At 42.5% G+C, this 17,674-nt stretch overlaps 1 protein-coding gene across 2 annotated transcripts in view; it reads left to right on the forward strand.

Annotated features, from left to right (window-relative positions):
* LOC115098164 (niban-like protein 1) overlaps positions 1-17,674 on the forward strand; it is a 165,686-nt gene that overhangs the window by 101,187 nt on the left and 46,825 nt on the right. For both annotated transcript variants that reach the window (XM_029614545.1, XM_029614546.1), the window contains exon 3: positions 16,185-16,313. In XM_029614545.1, the coding sequence (XP_029470405.1) occupies positions 16,185-16,313 (129 nt within the window). The remainder of the gene's footprint in view (positions 1-16,184; positions 16,314-17,674) is intronic.

Raw genomic sequence — 17,674 nt, forward strand, 5'->3', positions numbered from 1 at the left:
CTCTACTGTATTGGGGTCGAGTGTGTGTGTTTCTCTTAGGGTGAGCACAACAGGTCAGTCCTGTGGCTGCAGTGCACAAAGACTGCGTGCCTGGTCAAACCACTATGGGAGGGGATACCAGGAGGGTAGTGTCAGAAGTCTTCTCCTTCCTCAGAAGAGGACCGTCTTTCAACCCCTCCCATGTTAGAAATCCCCTTTGTGGGGAAGCCCCTGGGGCTCCAACCGTTGCAGGTTTAATTCTGAACTGAAGTCTCTGTTCTTTTGAATCTATGCATCTCCTTTTAGGCCAGGACCGGGGGACAGCAACAGCAGTTATTGGACTGATTTATGCTGGGGTCCCTCTGGTTTCTGTGGTGGCTTACCCCGTCTGAGGGTGGCTGCAGGTGCCAGACTTGGACGCTTCTGAACCTCTGTGATCAGTGTCTGTAACTCAACTCTCACCTGGAGAGTTAGGTTTTTCGGGATCAGGAGGCCCTGATTCCTATTGCTTTCCTGTCCCTTCAGGAAGGGGAGTTATGACTGGGTTTCCAGGGTGACCCTTATGGGTTCCCGCCTGGTTGTCCACCCCTACATTGGGTGGCCGCCGTTCTCAGTTTTCCGGAGAAGGGATGTTACTGCTTCTGACTGGCAGTAGCTCTCTGTTCCTCACGGGATCTGAGAGCTGGTCGGGCAGTAGTGTTGTTCTAAGGCACAGCTGGTCTATTTCACGAAGGAGCTATTCCAGATTTGGTCTCGCTGTTGTATTAGGAGTCTCCTCTTTGGGGTAGCTTTCTGGTGAAGATTAGGTGTTTCTCCCATCCGGGAGTCACCTTTGATACCTGCTGAGCTCAATGAGCGTTTTTCATGGAGGACCATTAGTGCCAGTCATTCTCACCTGCAGGACCCTTCCTCCAGGTTCTAATTGATTATCTAATTGATAAGTATGCTTTCAACCTCTGTTGCAGGGACATGGGACCCTGCAACAGAGGTGCTACTCTGTGGTGGCTTGCAAGCTATACTTCCACAGTTTAGGGATAACCCTGTCTGCAGACAGTCCTGGTTCATGCAACAGTTCAGTTTACTGGACCATGTGCTTCCTGGAACTTTGTGATCATGGCTGAGGTATTAATACGTAAACCAGGTTGGTGGGCAGTCTGTTCCAAGATTACACTGACCCTGCCTTGGTACCCTTAGGGTTTTCAGGCCGGTGAAGAAATCCTGTTCTACAGTGGTTTGCACTTGTGGTACCCTGACTTCCTGTCTCTTGGAGTGTTTCTGGAGTTCTTCCTTGGGGGATTTGCTCTTTCAGCAGTTCCAAGCAAGCTGAAGACTCTTATGTCGAGGGTTTACTTAGCAGTGAGTTATTTGCTTGGGGTTGAGATTTACAATTTATGTTCTTAACTGGTGGTGTCCACATTACATCCATTCACCATTGGGAGTTTCCTCAGTCCAGGTCATTTTTGGTTTAGGTAGTCAGTAAACTGAGGAACAGCTGGTCCAATGGCTCCCAGGGAAAGGCCTGCACATGCCCTCAAAAGCTAGGCCTTGAAAGCTCTCCAAGTATTTCCCGAGCTGGTAGGTGGCTGACTCACATGGGCTTCCTCTGTGGCTGTCATCAGAGAACACAAAGTACAAATAAGCAGTTAAGCTTTCCTGGATGTCAACTGATGACGTCATACTGTATAGAACTGTACAATGAGCTTTTGTACGTGCAAGTAGTTTGTGACACAAACCTGTAAACGATTGACGTTTTTTCTTTCTCTAAAGCAGCATCATTGCTTTGGGGATTAGTCCAGACAGTCTGGCTTGTGGATTGCGCCACTTATGAGTAACTCGAGCAGAACTCCTGGGAATACTGTTTCTGTACACGCCTCATTCCTCTTTGCTACTCTCACCATCCTTTGTGCTGTACTAGTGCTGAGTTTGTAGCCTTATGTTGAAGGGAACGTTATAACAGTACGTGCATGGAAAGGGTGTACATAGCCACGAGTATGGTTAACACCAGCTTATGTAATATTCTAATCTATTTCAGTCCCTGCCTGTACCAGAGGGTGCTCCCAAATCAGAGGTGATGCAATGCATTCATTCCCCTTTGTCTACCTGTCACTCAAGTCTTATCTGTCACTGTGGGGGAGGAGGAGCAGAGGCATAACCACAGCTCAGGGGTAGTTTCAGCAGCTAATTATGTGACACATTTTTGCATAATTTTATTTTGTATTTGATATAAATGGAATATAAACATTTTTTTAAATAAATGAGGCAAGAATGAAACTCTGTAAGGAGCTTGCAAATCTGTGGGTATGTTGTAGTCTGGGTGAGGAGGCCTGCAAGGTTATTCGTAAAGGGAAACACTCCCTGTGTAGGTTTATTTTTTAAATTTATATTCTGCCTTTCATGAGTTTCCTTCTGAAAATGCGGGCCAGTGGGGGAATGTGGGTGCAAAGTACATGCAGAGATTTCAAAATGAACAGATGGCTGGCACGCTCACCCTTTTCTGGTCACAAAGAGAGAGGATTTTATTTATTTAAAGTTTTTACTATACAGACATTCGTTGGAGATATCACATCGGTTTACATTGAAACATAACGGCAGTGGAGTTGCTTTACAGTGGAACAGGGTTTATAACTATGAACAATAGCTAAGGGGGGGGGGAGTGAATCAGGGGGAACTGGGAGTGGGATTTATAGGTTGCGGGATTTAGATTACCTGTATGAATATCACAAACTATTTACAACGTTAATGTATATTAGCAGATCCTGATCTCAGGATAGGCAAATCTCTCTAGCCCAGGGATTCCCAACCTTTCAGGGAACATGGACCCCTTTTCAGCCTCAAATGTTTGTGGATCCCCCATGCACTTCTCTTTAATCTTTGTGTCATTTAAAAAAAAAAAAAAGAAATGAGATGAGATGCACGCCAGAATCATTCATACTGACCTAAACTGAATTCATAGGGAGGGAAATTTCCAAAGCTTTTTTAAAAATCTCCCTCCTAATTTGAAGGTTGAACCCAGCAATGACCTCCACTTCCCACTCCAGCTACAATGGAGAAGGGGAAGAAAGTTCAAACAGGTTCCAGGTTGGCAACTCAGGGTGACCTGGCAGAAAATCAGCAGGGGTACCTGCAGACCTGCTTATCTAATTTTCAAAGGGAAACTGCCTGCAGAGATTCCTTTTGAAAAGTCGGGCTGGTGGGGAAAGCCAGTGCTTTTGTAACTGTCTACTTTGCATCTGCTTTGAAGCAAGTACAAAGTACATAGTCAGAAGTATTTCAGAATTAAATCCCTGCCTGCATATATTATTTCCCCCCCCCCCCCAGGCAAAAGTCTGCATGCTGTTTGCAGCGTAGGTACTTTCTCCCTCCATGGCAGAGAGCAGTGATTTTTAAATAGCCTTTTTACCTAGGTAAACTGATGTTTACCCACATAAAAATGTTTGACAATTACCCTCCCTGAAAATTAACCCCTTCTAGCTGGCCTTTTTTTTTTTTTTTTTTTTTTTTTTTTGATTCTTGCAAACACACACAGAAAATGATGATCACAAAATAATTCAGATTTTAGAAAAAAGCAAAATAGCCTGCTTTTTAAAGGGAAGAAGGCTGCGTGTCTCCCTAAATAACTTTTTGTGTTAATATCCTATCTATACCTGGCTATTGTCTCCTCCCTCCTCAAGCTTTGGCAGTCATTTCTCCCTTCTCTCCTGGACCATGGTGGTCCTCTCTTTACCTCTGCTCCTGCAGGATTCCTGGCAATCCTCTCCCTTGGTCTCCACTATCCCTTAACCAGATCAGTCCCTCTTGATTCTCCTTTTCTTCCTTCATTCCTTCTCTTCTTTCCTCCATTGTCAGCCCCCAGTTCCATTTCCTCCTCTGTCACTCTGCTCGCTTTTTTTTTTAGTGCAGCTCTCCTGCCCTCTTTCTGTTAGGCCAGTCGCAGAGCACCTGACAGCAGTGGGACTCGCTTCTTGCCACTGTGATCATACTGCAGTGCTTTCCTCAGTGTGCAGCAGGGGCTATTGAAGGTTCTGAGAGCCAAAAGTGGCTCCTCTCTCTTCCCCACATCCTCTCAGTACAGCAGTCGGGTTTATGACTCTCGAGGGCTGCAGTCTATCCCTCTCTTCCCTACCTCTGCTGCACATGCGGCAGTGTGGTTTGAGGCTCCTACTGGGCAAACATGGCCCTTCTCTGTTGCTGCTCCTCCTGGCAGGCAGTAATGTGACGTTAAGTTTCCAGGGCAGTATTAGGCCCCACTCTCGCTTTCCTGGCTAATCGCACACACAGCAGCTTAACTTTCTTGCATTCCTTTTGATGGACCCCCTAGGATGGTCTCGTGGACCTCAGGTTGGGAACTATTGCTTTAGTCTAAACACCTAGTCTCCTGGTACTTGAAAGCAGTGGTCCTGCCTCTTTTTCAGTCTTCATGACATGGACTTTCCAAGGATGAAGCCTGCATATTTTTCAGTGAAGGGAGTTATGTGCAGGATGGAAAGATCATGTGGCATAAGAAGGGATGTTGCATACCCTTTGCCCTTGCCAATCGCCACCCATGCATCCCTCCAGATACAGACAGTCTCTTATCCCTTACCCCCTTCCTCCCAAACGTTGTTTAGAACAGTTTTTTTTTTTTCCCAACCCTCTCCTGGAGGCAGTCAGGTTTTCAGGATTTCCCCACCGAATATACATGAGATAGATTTGCATATCCTGGGTCTGCAATGTATGCATATTGATCTCCTGCATATTCATTATGGATATCCTGAAACCTGACTGGTTAGGTGTGCCTCCAGGAGAGGGTTGGGAAACATTACTTTACTTTAGAGTAGGGCCTGCTTCTTCACAACAGATGGTAGGAGCAGCAGCAATTTAGCAAAGTAACTCCCTAAGTTACTTTGCTAAATTGCATGGACCCTACCCTTGTCCAAGGCTGCACGTGCTCAGTAACAGGTGAATTTTAAAAGCCCTGTGAGCGCCAAACTGGGAGAGAAGAGTATTTCTGGTCCACGTGCGCCGAGCGGATTGTAAATGCCGCCTGAGTACGCGCGTATCTGCTGCTATGACCCAAACACATTTTGCTGAGAAGGTCTGGGCATGGGTGTTCCTGGATTTTTAAAGATTCCAGCACCTAAATGCTGGCGCCGGGTCCCCTACTGTGTAATTTTACTTCCGCTGTGGATGGCATGTAAGTAGCAAAATAAAAATAAATAAACCTAGGCTAGTCAGCGAGGTTTTTTTTAGGGGTTGGGGCTAACAGGGTAAAAGAGGAGACTATTTAACTAAGGGGGTTAGGAAGTCCTGTCCCTTACCCGGGCGAACTGGGGAAAATGGCCAATTGTCAGCTTGCGTGCCTTATAAAATTACTCCACTTGTGCGCTAGAGGAAGCATTTGCGCATAGGTGCGCATCCATTATAAAATTGTGCGTGCACGTACGCGCGTTCAGCCTGTTTTATAATGTACTTATATATGCGTGCATGTTATAAAATGGCCGCATCTTTTTACACAAGCCGGTATATGTGCGCACATGGGCACCTGCGCGCTGGTTTTGAGCTTCTCCAGCCTCCTGGGGCCTGGTTGGTTTATTCCTTTAAGGGAAATGTCTTTGCTACCTCGGTCCCTTCCAGGGGTTGCCTGAAGTCAGATCTGCTCGTGGGGACGTTTACTAGTCGCATGCTGGAAAGTGCGAGATTGATTTCTGATGTAGGAGATTTGGCCGCTGAGTGATGAGGGCTGAAGATAGGGTTTCTCTGCCCTTTCGTTCTGAGGGTGGGAGAGAATGGATGGGAGATCAAGGCACAGAGTTAGGTTTTGAGTGACACATCTCCTCCTCTTTTGAAGTCTCTCAACACTTTTACCTTTTCAGAGGACACGTGCTGCTGCTTTCCCAGGAGGCTGGGAGAGATCCCTTACGTTCTGGTGACTTTGCCACCTTCATTCTGTGAGGAGAAAATTGCTAATCTAAGAACCCTGCTAATTTACAGTGGAGGATGCTGTCCTTTCCGCTGCTTGCAATGATCCCCCCCCCCCCCCCCCCCCATCTATTGACAAGATTATTCAGATTATTTCTCAACTGAACCACTCTAATTGTCCATTTAATCTCCCCCTCCCCCCGCCTTGATAAAACCCCTATGTCAGGACTTAGGGAGTTACTTTGCTAAATTTAATTTTTCTCTCTGAAGGGTTTGTGCTTGCAGAACTAAAAAAAAAAAAAAAAAAAAAAAAGGCCTCAGTTAAACCTTTCCTTGAATTTTTCATTTGATCCTTCTCTGCCTGAGAATTACAGACCAATTTCGACTTATCTTTTTAGAGAAGATTCTTGAAGATATAGTTCTGTCTCAACTGACTGATTTTATTGAGAACCATGGGATTTTAGATCCATACCAATTCAGTTTTTGAAAGGTTTGTGGGGTTGGGGTTTTTGTTTTTTTTTGTTTAATTTTTTGGTACTGAAATTTTGCTTGTGACCAGTTGTGATTCTATACGACTGGGCTGGGACCTTGGGAAAAGCCATGTTCTTGTTCTCTTTGACATATCAGCAGCATTTGATACTTTGAACCACTCTATTCTGCGTCATTGTTTATCTGACCTTGGAGTTGCTGGGGCTGTGTTGGTGGTTTCACTCTTATCTTTCTGATAGATTCCAACTTTATCTGTATCTTCACTGCTCATTCTAAATGGCACTGTTTATCCCCAGGAGTACTTCAAGGATCTGCCTTGTCAGCTAATCTTTAACATTTATTTATCTCCGTTGTGTACTCTCCTGTCTAATTTAGGTGTATATTATAAATTGTATGCTGATGATATACAGTTTTTTCATTCCTAAGCAATCCTCCTAGCAAAATATGGTCTTGGTTATCTCATAACTGTCTTTCTCTCAATGTGAAAAAAAACAAAACTTGAGATCATCCTGAACAATATTCCCAGACCAGATACTCCTATTGCATTCATATTTGGTGATATTTCCATTCCAGTCTCTTCACAAGTCAAAATATCTAGGTGTTATTTTAGACTCTATCTATGAAGCCTCATATTAGATCTGTGATTTAAATCTTCACTTTTTAAGATTTGAATATTGAGACAACTTAGACCTTTGTTGCAACCTGAAGATTACTGTTCTGTTCTACAGGTTCAGCTGTTGACAAGCCTTGATTACGGCAGTTCATTGCTTTTAGGATTACCTCTACTCTGAAGGCCTTGCAGATTTTACAGAACTCTGTGGCTAGACTTAGGAGTAATTTTAGATTCGAACTCAAATTTTTAAAAATTTTATTTCCTCAATAACTAAAGATGGCTTTTTTTTAAGCTGCATGTACTTAAACCCAGACCTCTTTTACGTAACTATTTTAGAACCGTTCTGCAAGCACTGCTTTTCCCACTATTTCTAGGCCTCCCAGCATCCACTACCAAACCTCTTCAGATCCTGCAAAATACAGCTGCTAGAATTCTCACAAACATAAAAACATTTGACCATATTACCCCCATTCTGAAAGAACTTCACTGGTTACCAATTCCTTTCCGAATACAGTACAAAATTTAACATTAATACATAAAACATTATACAGTGAAAAAATCAAATGGTTTAATGCTGTATTACACTTCCACACTCCACAAAGAAATCTGCGTTCATCAAATTAAAAGATTACTATCAATACCCTCCCCTAAACTGGCACATCTAAATAGTCAGAGAGCGGGCACTTTCCTTGGCAGGGCCAAAATTATGGAACTCCATACCAATGGAATTGAGAGCAAAGGTAAGCCCCCAGGCATTTAAAACGAAACTGAAGACCTGGCTGTTTCAGCAAGCCTTCCCAGATTGATAAGAACATAAGATTTTTCCTCTAGTTTTCTTTTAGTATTTTATTGTTTTAACTATTTTATTGAGTCGTTTATTTGTATTTTATTGAATTTTCCATGAACATTGTTTTATATATATTTAAGTATGATGTATATGTTCTATTTTATTTTAGATTGATGGATTTATTGTACTTGTTTTCTGAGTAAACCGATATGTTTTTCGAATACTGGTATAGAAAACTAAATGAATAAATAGACTTCTTACTGGAATTATCCACTACCAATACATTACCCCGTCTTAAAATTTCTTCATTTGGCTTCCTTTGAATTGATGCATTAAATTTAAAATCACCATGTTTATTCACAAGTTGCTTGTTAACAATGAAATAGCCCCCTGGATCATTGCGCTATTGCATATTTGTTCCTATGCGGACCCTGCATTCAGCAGATAAATGTGTGGTTTTATTTTTTTGTTTTGTTTTTTAGAAATTCCTTCATTTCACATGGTCCATTTGGTTGAGTCAAGAGAACATGCATTCTAGGTCTCTGGCCACCTCGATTTGGAATACTTTGGCTCTACAATTGTATTCTTTAACAGACACCACTTTATTCAGAAAAAGTCTTAAACATTTTTGTTTAATACAGCTTTTGACGATGGAGGAGTTTAGAATATTGTAAACTTGTAGAATTTTTTTGACGAGTGGTTAGTTTATTTTTCAGTATACCCTTGATATTTTGAAGCAGTATTTTGTTAAATTTTTTGTATTTTATTTATGGTACATGTATTTTTTAGGAAACTATATATTGTAGTAATTTTTGTTTTTGTACTTTGGAATATGCAAAATATAAGTATTAAAAATAAAGTTTTAAAGCCACTTACAGTGTGGTTAAATGTAAACATGTTCTTCTACAATGTGCACACTTTTTTAGCTGCAGTTAGAGAAGACTCGCTAAACCCGGTGGTGGGTTTAGGTCTAACATGTGCCGAAGGCATGTTCCAGTCCACGAGCATGTGCAGATGTCCACAGGTATATTGTAGAGACTGCAAGTTTTTCAAAGCACAAGCACACATGTATTTACACTTTGAAGATCGGTGCAGAGTCCCTGGTTGAAAAGTATCTGAGTGCTTGTTCCAGTGCAGACAAGTGGCCTCTGCGTGTGGGAGACGCATACAGTGAGCTCTGTGTGTTTCAGTTGGGGAGGATATATTTACCCTCTCTGCTCTCAGGGTCATGCTGCAGGGTTCCTGGTGTGGCTCTCTAGGGTGATGTGTATCTTTGAAGAAATGAGGATAAACAGTAGTGAGCCACCGCCAAATCGTAATGTAAGCAGGTTCTTCCCTTTTTGTCAGACACTCGCTTAGTAGAATTTTAATTTCAGGTTATGGAAATAACACAACTGCCAACCTTCAGCACTGGCTGGTTCCAGCAATCATTGTGACGACAACTACCTGTCTGTTTTATATGGTGGTGTCCTTTGCTGTGACTCGCTTTGAATGTCTTTCAGATGAGAAAGTGTCACATGTAATCCAATCCAGATAAGTATTTATCTGGCTGCATGTACACGGTGGTCATGTAGGGTATATTTTATATTATGTCATAGAACACGCTACACGCAATCTGGAAAAGCAAAACTTAGTTTATCCATATATTTACAACATTTAGTAATCAGCAAAGTAATATCAACATAAATATAGTATCACAAGCTGTACATAAATCAATACAGGTAAATAGGAGACAGAAATAAAGATAGAACATTAATCAAAGAATAATAAAGAACAAAAGAACGAACACCTCCCTTATACGTCCTCCTCATATAAGCCCGTGTTTATAGGAAATCCAGAGGACTTTTACAGGCCTGGAGACTCTAAAAAGAACCAGCTATTTGCTCTCTGTTCTTCTCAGCTCATCTAATTAGAATAAGCAAATTCTATGCTTTATACTTTGTTTCTGCAGGTTAGGTATTTCAAAGGCATTTCAATACCAGTCCTTTGATCTCCCATTTGGTAAAAAAAGACACCAATTGTTTAACTTATCAGCTCATTGGTATGGGTACTATTCTTTAGCATTTGATCTTCCCAGGTGATAAGAGATACCAAATGTCTTAGTCTTTGTCTCCAGAGATACCAGATGTTCCTTGGGGCCATCCCAGCTCTTTATCAGCTCATTCTTGCCAGAATGTCTCAGGAATGTAGGGAACATGTGTCATGCCTTTGTACAATCCCTGCACTCAAATCACATGCAATATATTGATTCCTACTCATCAACCATTGGAACCTGTTCTGATCCATAGCTGTCTTTTCGCGGTACACGGTCTTCCAGAGATCTAGCTATCTAAAATAATCTTTTCACATTGCAAAACAACTTCCATATGCAGAAAAACAAACAGTAAATGTATCTTCCCTGCTACACTTGGGGTCATGTGGGTGTACCACCATGATTGATCCCACCCTGGAAAAACTGCATTTCATATCTTTGGCATAATGTAGTTCCCTGTATTCTCCTTCAGGGGCTTTGGAGTCTGAGATATCTCAGCACCTTTCCAAGTGTAGGTGTTTGAGCCAAAAGGATTATAGTCTTCTGGTTGATTAAAAGGGATTTTTTTTGTTCCATTTTTAATCTGTTCTCTTGCAACAGCAGATGAATGACTGGCTTTTAAAATTTAAAATCAATCTTTGCTCAACAGGAGTTTCAGTGGAATTGTTTGTGCTTAGACAATTGCAATGGTTTTGTTTCTTCTTTGGACTTCCAGCCCTGTTGGCCTTCCCTGCCCCCCCCCCCCTCCCAACCCAACTGTTGCAGTTCTGTGGATGAGGGTTCAGGCTTGTGGTTTCTTCTAGTACCTGGTCTGTGTGCCCTTAAGCATTGCTGTGAATGTTACTTTCACCAGTTTTCCCAGTCCCTGCCCAAGGAAGTAGGGGGCTCATGTATAGGATAAAGAGGTCTGATAGGCTCTATGGCACTAGACTTGAGAGAATCATTAGAAAAAATGTCTTCACAGAGAGGGTGGTGGAGGTAAGAAAAAAAGTAATGCTATTCGGGACGGGGGGGACGGGACATGAGATGAGCCCAAAGGGATGCCAGCATAGATGTACTCACAGCTCTAGCACTCGGCTGTCTTACTGAGCCAACAGCAATTTTTCATGGGAAGAGACTTCAACACAGTGAGGATGGAAACCTACTTTTTTTTTTTTTTTGTGTATTAAAAATTCCTGAAACTTCTGTCTGGTGGCATTTTCCCTTGGGAGTTGATGACTCTTCGGCCCTCACATGACTGTGTGATTACAGTGAAAATCTTAAAAACAGTGTGTGCTGCTTATCTCAAACTGAGGAGAGAAGGGCTGCCTTCCAAACGAACCACTGATGTTCACAGCTACCAGAAAGAAGAATTCTCTCCAGAAATTGCATATAGAGCAATATACAAGGGGGGAGGCCAACTATACCTGCCCACCCACCTTGTGGGAAGGTTGCAGTGAAAGCTGTGAAACATTTAAAGGGATGGCTCCTAAGTTCTTACAATACTATTTCACCAGCAGAAAAGGCTCTTTTTTCTGTTGACTGACATGTGTAATCTAGTGATGTTCAGGAGATGACGGTAAATTGGATTGTACTGTTAAGAGACAGAGGCGTTAATGAGTCAGGATCAACAGAGATCAGTCAACAGTTGACATGATTTTGGTCGCAACCCTGAAAAGGAGCTGCTGCAGGTAACTTGCTGATCCCCTGCAGACCTAGGTGGTAAGAACCCCATTCCCTAGTTCTGAAAGCTCCCAGATTGCTGCATGTGACTAGTAGAAGGGGGAGGTAGCGGCTTCCACTACTGGATCTGCAAATACAAGAAGGGCAACTTGGGATGTGGGGAATGGAGAGAGCTGAAGATTTCTCTCAGCTTCTTGCACCTCAGAATGGCACATCTGCACAGCACTTGACCTGACCTCCCCCATATTAATATTAGAATTCCATTTATTCTCCTTTGCTCCGAACACCATACAATCCCCTTCAGGCTTGGAAACGTCTGCTTCTGCTCTGGTCTGTGTTGGAGCTGTTGTAATAGTGTGAGATTTCAGTCACGTAAAACCCCATTGAAAGGATCTGAAGGGGCTGCTTTATGTTAAACACTAGAGTTGCTAAGCTATGAGATTTTAATATTTCTGCTTTTACCACATTCTGGATAACAATCGAGAACATCCGTAAGTACTTCCCTTTTGCTGTAACTTTAATGCACCACAGCCCAGGTTGGGTGTTGAATGGCACCCAGGAAGCAATTATCTCGTAGTGCCCTCCCCACCCGGATGGCGCCTTAAACCCTGCTAAGTTAGCCTGTGCTTGAAGAATGTAACTTTCTAATAGCGGTAAAATCTACAGAGTATGTTCAAAGCAAACCTGTGCGGGCAAGTTCACGTTGAAAAACCTCGGGTAATTGGCAGATTATGCACACAGATTACCTCCTGCTCTGAGCGTAATTTGTGTGGGGTAACTTAGGCGCATACTCTATTTATACAAAAAAAAAATAGTATGCACATAATTTTGTAAATCTGCCCAATGCCATCCCCCGGAGTGGCTCTTCCCAGTGCACGTACAAGTATGTGCCAAACGGGATTACTTGCATCCTTTGTTCACTGGCCACGATTGATTTTCTTTTCCAAATGCCACTTACATAAAGGGATTTTGAAAATCAAGCCCTTAAAAAAAATAAATAAATAAAAAAAAATCAAAAAAAATCAGCAGAATACCTAGCATTTTCCAAGTGTCAACCCATTTGCTGACCTTATTGGGTTCTCTTTTGCTGTTCTTCCCAGGTCTCTTTTCTTTGTTATATATTTTTCCTCACACCTCGGGAATAAGTATACACTTTTGTGTTGCCCCAGCCTCTCCATAAAAATCTTCTTTCCTTTTCCGTTATCCATGCTCTCTTCATGGATACCTGCTGGGGGCTCTGAGGATGGACTGCACCCAGACCTACAATTGTAGGAGTAGCTGAGTAGGAGGTGGTTTTAACAAATTATTTCTGGTATGAAATTTAAAAAAAAAAAAAAGGAAGGATAATTTTTCAAAGAGATTGCCGGGAGTAAAACGGTGCTTTCTACGCAGCAGTGACTTGTTATAAAATTGCCTGTCTGATATGCGAGTGAACTTCCATGCATAAATTCTGAATCAGGCTGATGCAATAATGGTGCTCGTGATTGAGCGCCCGCTCTCCTAATGCGCACCGATGCACCTTTCCGGGGCACCCAATGTAATATTTAAATGGGCTGCTGTGTTAAAAAGGAGGTGCTAGGGGAAACTGCGCCCCTAGTCCCTCCTCGGCAGCAGGCACCCAGGAGAGGTGGCTGTCAGTGCAGGTTAGGAAAACCAGGTGCTCGTTAATCTGACCACTGGCGACCTTCCCTTTTTTTTTTTTTTTTTTTTTTTTTTTTTTTTAAAACATAAGAAATTGCCATGCTGGGTCAGACCAAGGGCCCAGCATCCTGTTTCCAACAGTGGCCAATCCAGGCTACAGGTACCTGGCAAGTACCCAAACATTAAGTAGATATCATGCTACTGATGCCAGTAATTACTCTTTTTTTTTCCTTACTCCTTTTATTCTGTTCCTCAGACTTATTATTGCCACAGTATTAAGTCAGAGGAACTGAAAAGCAGTATTTTCTGCTTTTCTGTTAATTCTTGAAGAGCCCCTAAAGTTGTCGCCTGCTGCTCTGGGGTAGGTGTTTAGAGAGTAAGAATGTACACGTTGGGCGCAAATTTTTTTTTTTTTTAATAGGTGGATAATAGCCTCATTAACATGAATTTACATGTGATGAGCGCTGCTAGCTAGGCACTGGTTAGGACGTGTGTTTTGGATGTGCTAATCATCTTATTACGTAAGGGGTTTTGGACACGCGTGCACATCGCATTGTATGTGCATTAAGTTTAACCAGACTGAGCAGAGTCCTTCCCAAGTGTAGGGTCACACTTCAGTGCATATTTTTGATCATCCAAAGGGTGCCTGGCAAATGTTCCAAAAAATGTCTGCATGCAGCTTAATTGTGTGTGTGTGTGGATGGTTTTCAAACTGAACGTATGCACCTGAGTCAGGTTTGAAAATTATTGTAACTTATGGGGCAGATTTTAAAAGCCAGCTGGATTTACGTGCGCGGGGGGGGTTACGTTCGCCGAGCTTATCTTGCATAGGCCCGGCGACGCGCGCGTGTCCCGGGGCTTGAAAAAAAGTGGCGGGGCCGGGTCGTGGCCAGAGGCCTTCATAGGGCGCAACTTGTAAACAAAGGTGAGGGTGGGTTTAGGTAGGGCTGGGGGCAGCCTTGAAGAGAACGGAGAAAGCCTTCGGGGCTCCCCTAGGGCTCTGCGAGTGCACAAGTGTGCGCCCACTTGCGTGCGCCGACCCCGGATTTTATAACATGTGCGTGGCTGCGCGCGCATGTTATAAAATCGGGCATACGTTTGTGCGTGCCGGGTTGCGTGCACAATGTACGCCCACGCATACTTCTTAAAATCCAGCCCTGTGTGTGTTTTGCTGACTTGCTTATGCAGACTGTAACAAAATTACCCCCTTAATTAGTCACATTTTATTCTGGCAGAGCTTTGATTTAAATTAAGTCCATCCTAGGAAAACCATTCAATGCGCACATGGATTCAGCAGCATTCGCTGGAGAAAATTATAAATACCAATGTGCTTGTTTGCTACTTCCTCTTTCAGACTTATCTGCTTTATTGTTGCCCTTACATTTTTTTTTAAGTCAAGTTTTGGGCATTAAAGGTGCATAGGCTAATAGGAGAGAGTGGTGGCTTCTGCCATTGGCATCGAAAGTGCACCTCCTGGGGTTGGTAAACTAGAGAGGATTGGGGGGGGGGGGAGGTTAAAAGATTGAACCCAACTTTTTCTCTGCATCCCCCGCTGAGAAAGTATGATTTTTTTTTTTCTTATGGACACACTATTTAAAATTTTTTTTTAAAAATCTGCTGCCCTAAGTTGGCTCTCCACCTGGGTTCTAGCATATTTACAATAGTGTGATTCCTGCATCTGTTTCTGATGAACGTTTGCACAGTCATGCACTGATGCACTGGGATGCACAACAGTGGACAGAGAAATGCACAAAGACTCTACGGTGGTGGCGATAAACTAAGGTTTGGCACAGAAATGATCCTACTGGAAAACTTCTGACAAGATGAACAAAGGGAAACTTGGACCTCTGACACATTTTGTGCACAAGTTCTTCCTTGTCTTAATCTTTTGAAACTAACAAATGCTGTATGGAAAAGGCAAATTTCATCCTTGTTCCAGTTTTTGTTTTCATTCTGAAATTCTCCCATCGAGGTTTATGGCAAAGAGTTTCATGATTGTGAGTTGTACACGATGCAAAACTCTTCCTAAAATGGCTAGCCAGAGCGAGCCTTAAACTTTAAACACTCTTCACCTGTAGGACTTAAATTGTATGAGGCTTTTTTTTTTTATTGGCCTTGTACAAACTTCCAACAAGATTATCTCTTGTTTTTTTAGTATGGCTGAAGCCTCCAGTTCAATTGATCCCAAATTTGGATGCCTTTTCACATTTCTTGGAGACTAACTGTTCCTTCAGAAGGCACTGTGCAGAAGGTGCTTATTTGCCTTCCGGTGCGATCAGGAACCTGGAATATTTAAGTTTCTAGGGCTGGACTGGTGACTCTGTGGAGAAGGCTGGGATTTAATCCTTAGGTTAGATCTTCTGCTGCCTGGGTCAGCTGAGGTTGGGGATGCTTCCAGGGAGGGAAAAGAGGGTCATAGTCATTGTGGAATGGTGACAAGAAGTGGTTGGGCTTAGGGTTTTGGAGGGTGCTTTGGTGCGTGGCCCCTGGGGGAGGACTTTCACTGCAGTGAGCGGGTTAAGTGAGCAGGGAGGTGATCTAAAACAAGGGAAAACTTGGTGCTGGATCCCAGTCCTGGTACTCAGACACACAGTTTTGGGTGTGTTCATGCCCATATTCCACAGGGTCAGCAGTGCTTTATAACAAGTGTAATTAGGAAGATTTTTCTGGTATGTAATCTATTTTATAATATGATCAAAGGAACAGGTGCAATAATGCTTTTTCTGCTACCTCCGGCCACTGCTCTATCTTATCTATACAGATAGTTGTGTGTTCAAGATTTAAACAAGTCAAGAAATGCATTGAATGTGGCCAATAAACATATTTGTCATATTTTTTTTTGATAGCCTTTATTTCCATGCTTTTCAGGAGGACTAACATAGCAACCACACTACTTTTATCCAAGATAAAACTAGAAAGAGTTTTTGTTCAGAATAAACCTTAGTGCAAGTTGAAAGCTAGTTTTCGCTGCTTTAAAAAAAAAAAGTGGCATTTCAGAGTTTACATTTCTGTTTCTGCTTCCTATTGTCTCATGTTAGTGCTCTGCTGATTTCTTTTGACACTGGGTCCTTCTCCTCTCTCAGGCACCACTTGAGGATGGGATGATATTTTCAGGGAATTTGTTCCAGTACTTAGAAGATAACAAGAAATGGAGGAACCGGTTCTGCATTGTCCCACGCCACTATTGTTTGGTGTTGTATGAGAGCAAAATGGTAAGTTGGCTGATATTCTCTGTTCTCCTCCTTATTGCCCATCCTCTCTTCTCTCCTGGTCTCACTCCTTTCTCCCTTTGCTCCTTCCTCCTCCTTTTTCTAAGATGTTCCTGCAGGAAGCCGCAGGTCTCTCGATTTTCTGAGCAGTCATTTTTAAGGGTTCGTTAATACCAGCTAACCACACAGTTCTCTCTCTCCTAATTTTGAGTATTAAATTAATAGAGATCATGTCTGAAGGTGCATTCCAGACCTTTAAGTCCTAATTAATCTGGAACAGCCGTGTTGAGGTATTTGCAAGTGATTTGCAAAGGTTCAGCTTCTGCTGCCTTTCTCAGGTTGTTTCTGGGTGAAGAAGAAAATGTGATTCCATCTGATAATGAGAGGTGGATTAATTAGGGAGGAAAAATGGTAGCTTTCCTAGATTTGTGACTCTCATGTCACTTCAAGGGAGGGGGAATTTTTAAAAGTGACTCTCAGATGAGGAATTCACTAAAGTGGCTGAAATCTTACATTATAACTTCTATGTTCACACCAGTGGCATCCTGTGCACAGGAACAGAAAGGATCAATTCTGTTGCACAGTGGTTGTTGGGATGTTCTTCCCTTTTTTTTTTTTTTCCAAACAGTTAATTTTGTATAAGAGCCCCTAAAAGTAAATATAGTAACCTAGTTTGCCCAGCAAGTTGTTCAGGGTTATAACTGCCACTCCGAGCATTTGACCATAAATTAAGACCCTGCAGGTTGGTCATGCTTGAGAGCGTTACTTATAGGCCAGGGAAGGGACTTCACCTGCTGCACACTCTTTTTTTTTTTTTTTTTTTTTTTTTTTCTTGAGCAAGATTACGTTCACAAGCTGAAGCAACAGGTCTGGCTACAGCAGCTAATCGTAGTCCTGACAGAGTCTCTCTAATTTCATGTAAATGGTATGAGGCATGTGAGAATTATAAGGTTGTACATACTTGACTAATGAACCTTTAGTTAGTAGACAGTGTTAGCTCTAATGAGACATCTCTCCTCACATCCTGAGAAGGGACTTACATGGTCTTGAAGGTTTTTATGTACTACAGTGTCTTTAGATTATTCACAAATTGATCCACTAAATGGTATTGCATCTTCAAAATAATTACTGTTCTCTCCAAGGGTACTTGCGACTAGATTGGCCACTATCTGAGATAGGATGCTGGGCTTGATGGACCTCGTGGTCTGACCCAGTGTGTCCTTTTCTTATGGTCCTCTGAAAATCGAATCACCTTCAGGAATGTAGGTGCTCTATGATCTTATGCTGTGTTTTGAATACAACACAAAATTGAAATTGCAAAGTTGTTGGAAGCAAAATAGATTCTACCCCACCACCTTGCACAG

Source organism: Rhinatrema bivittatum, chromosome 8, assembly GCF_901001135.1.
Source record: "Rhinatrema bivittatum chromosome 8, aRhiBiv1.1, whole genome shotgun sequence".
NCBI classification, from domain to species: domain Eukaryota; kingdom Metazoa; phylum Chordata; class Amphibia; order Gymnophiona; family Rhinatrematidae; genus Rhinatrema; species Rhinatrema bivittatum.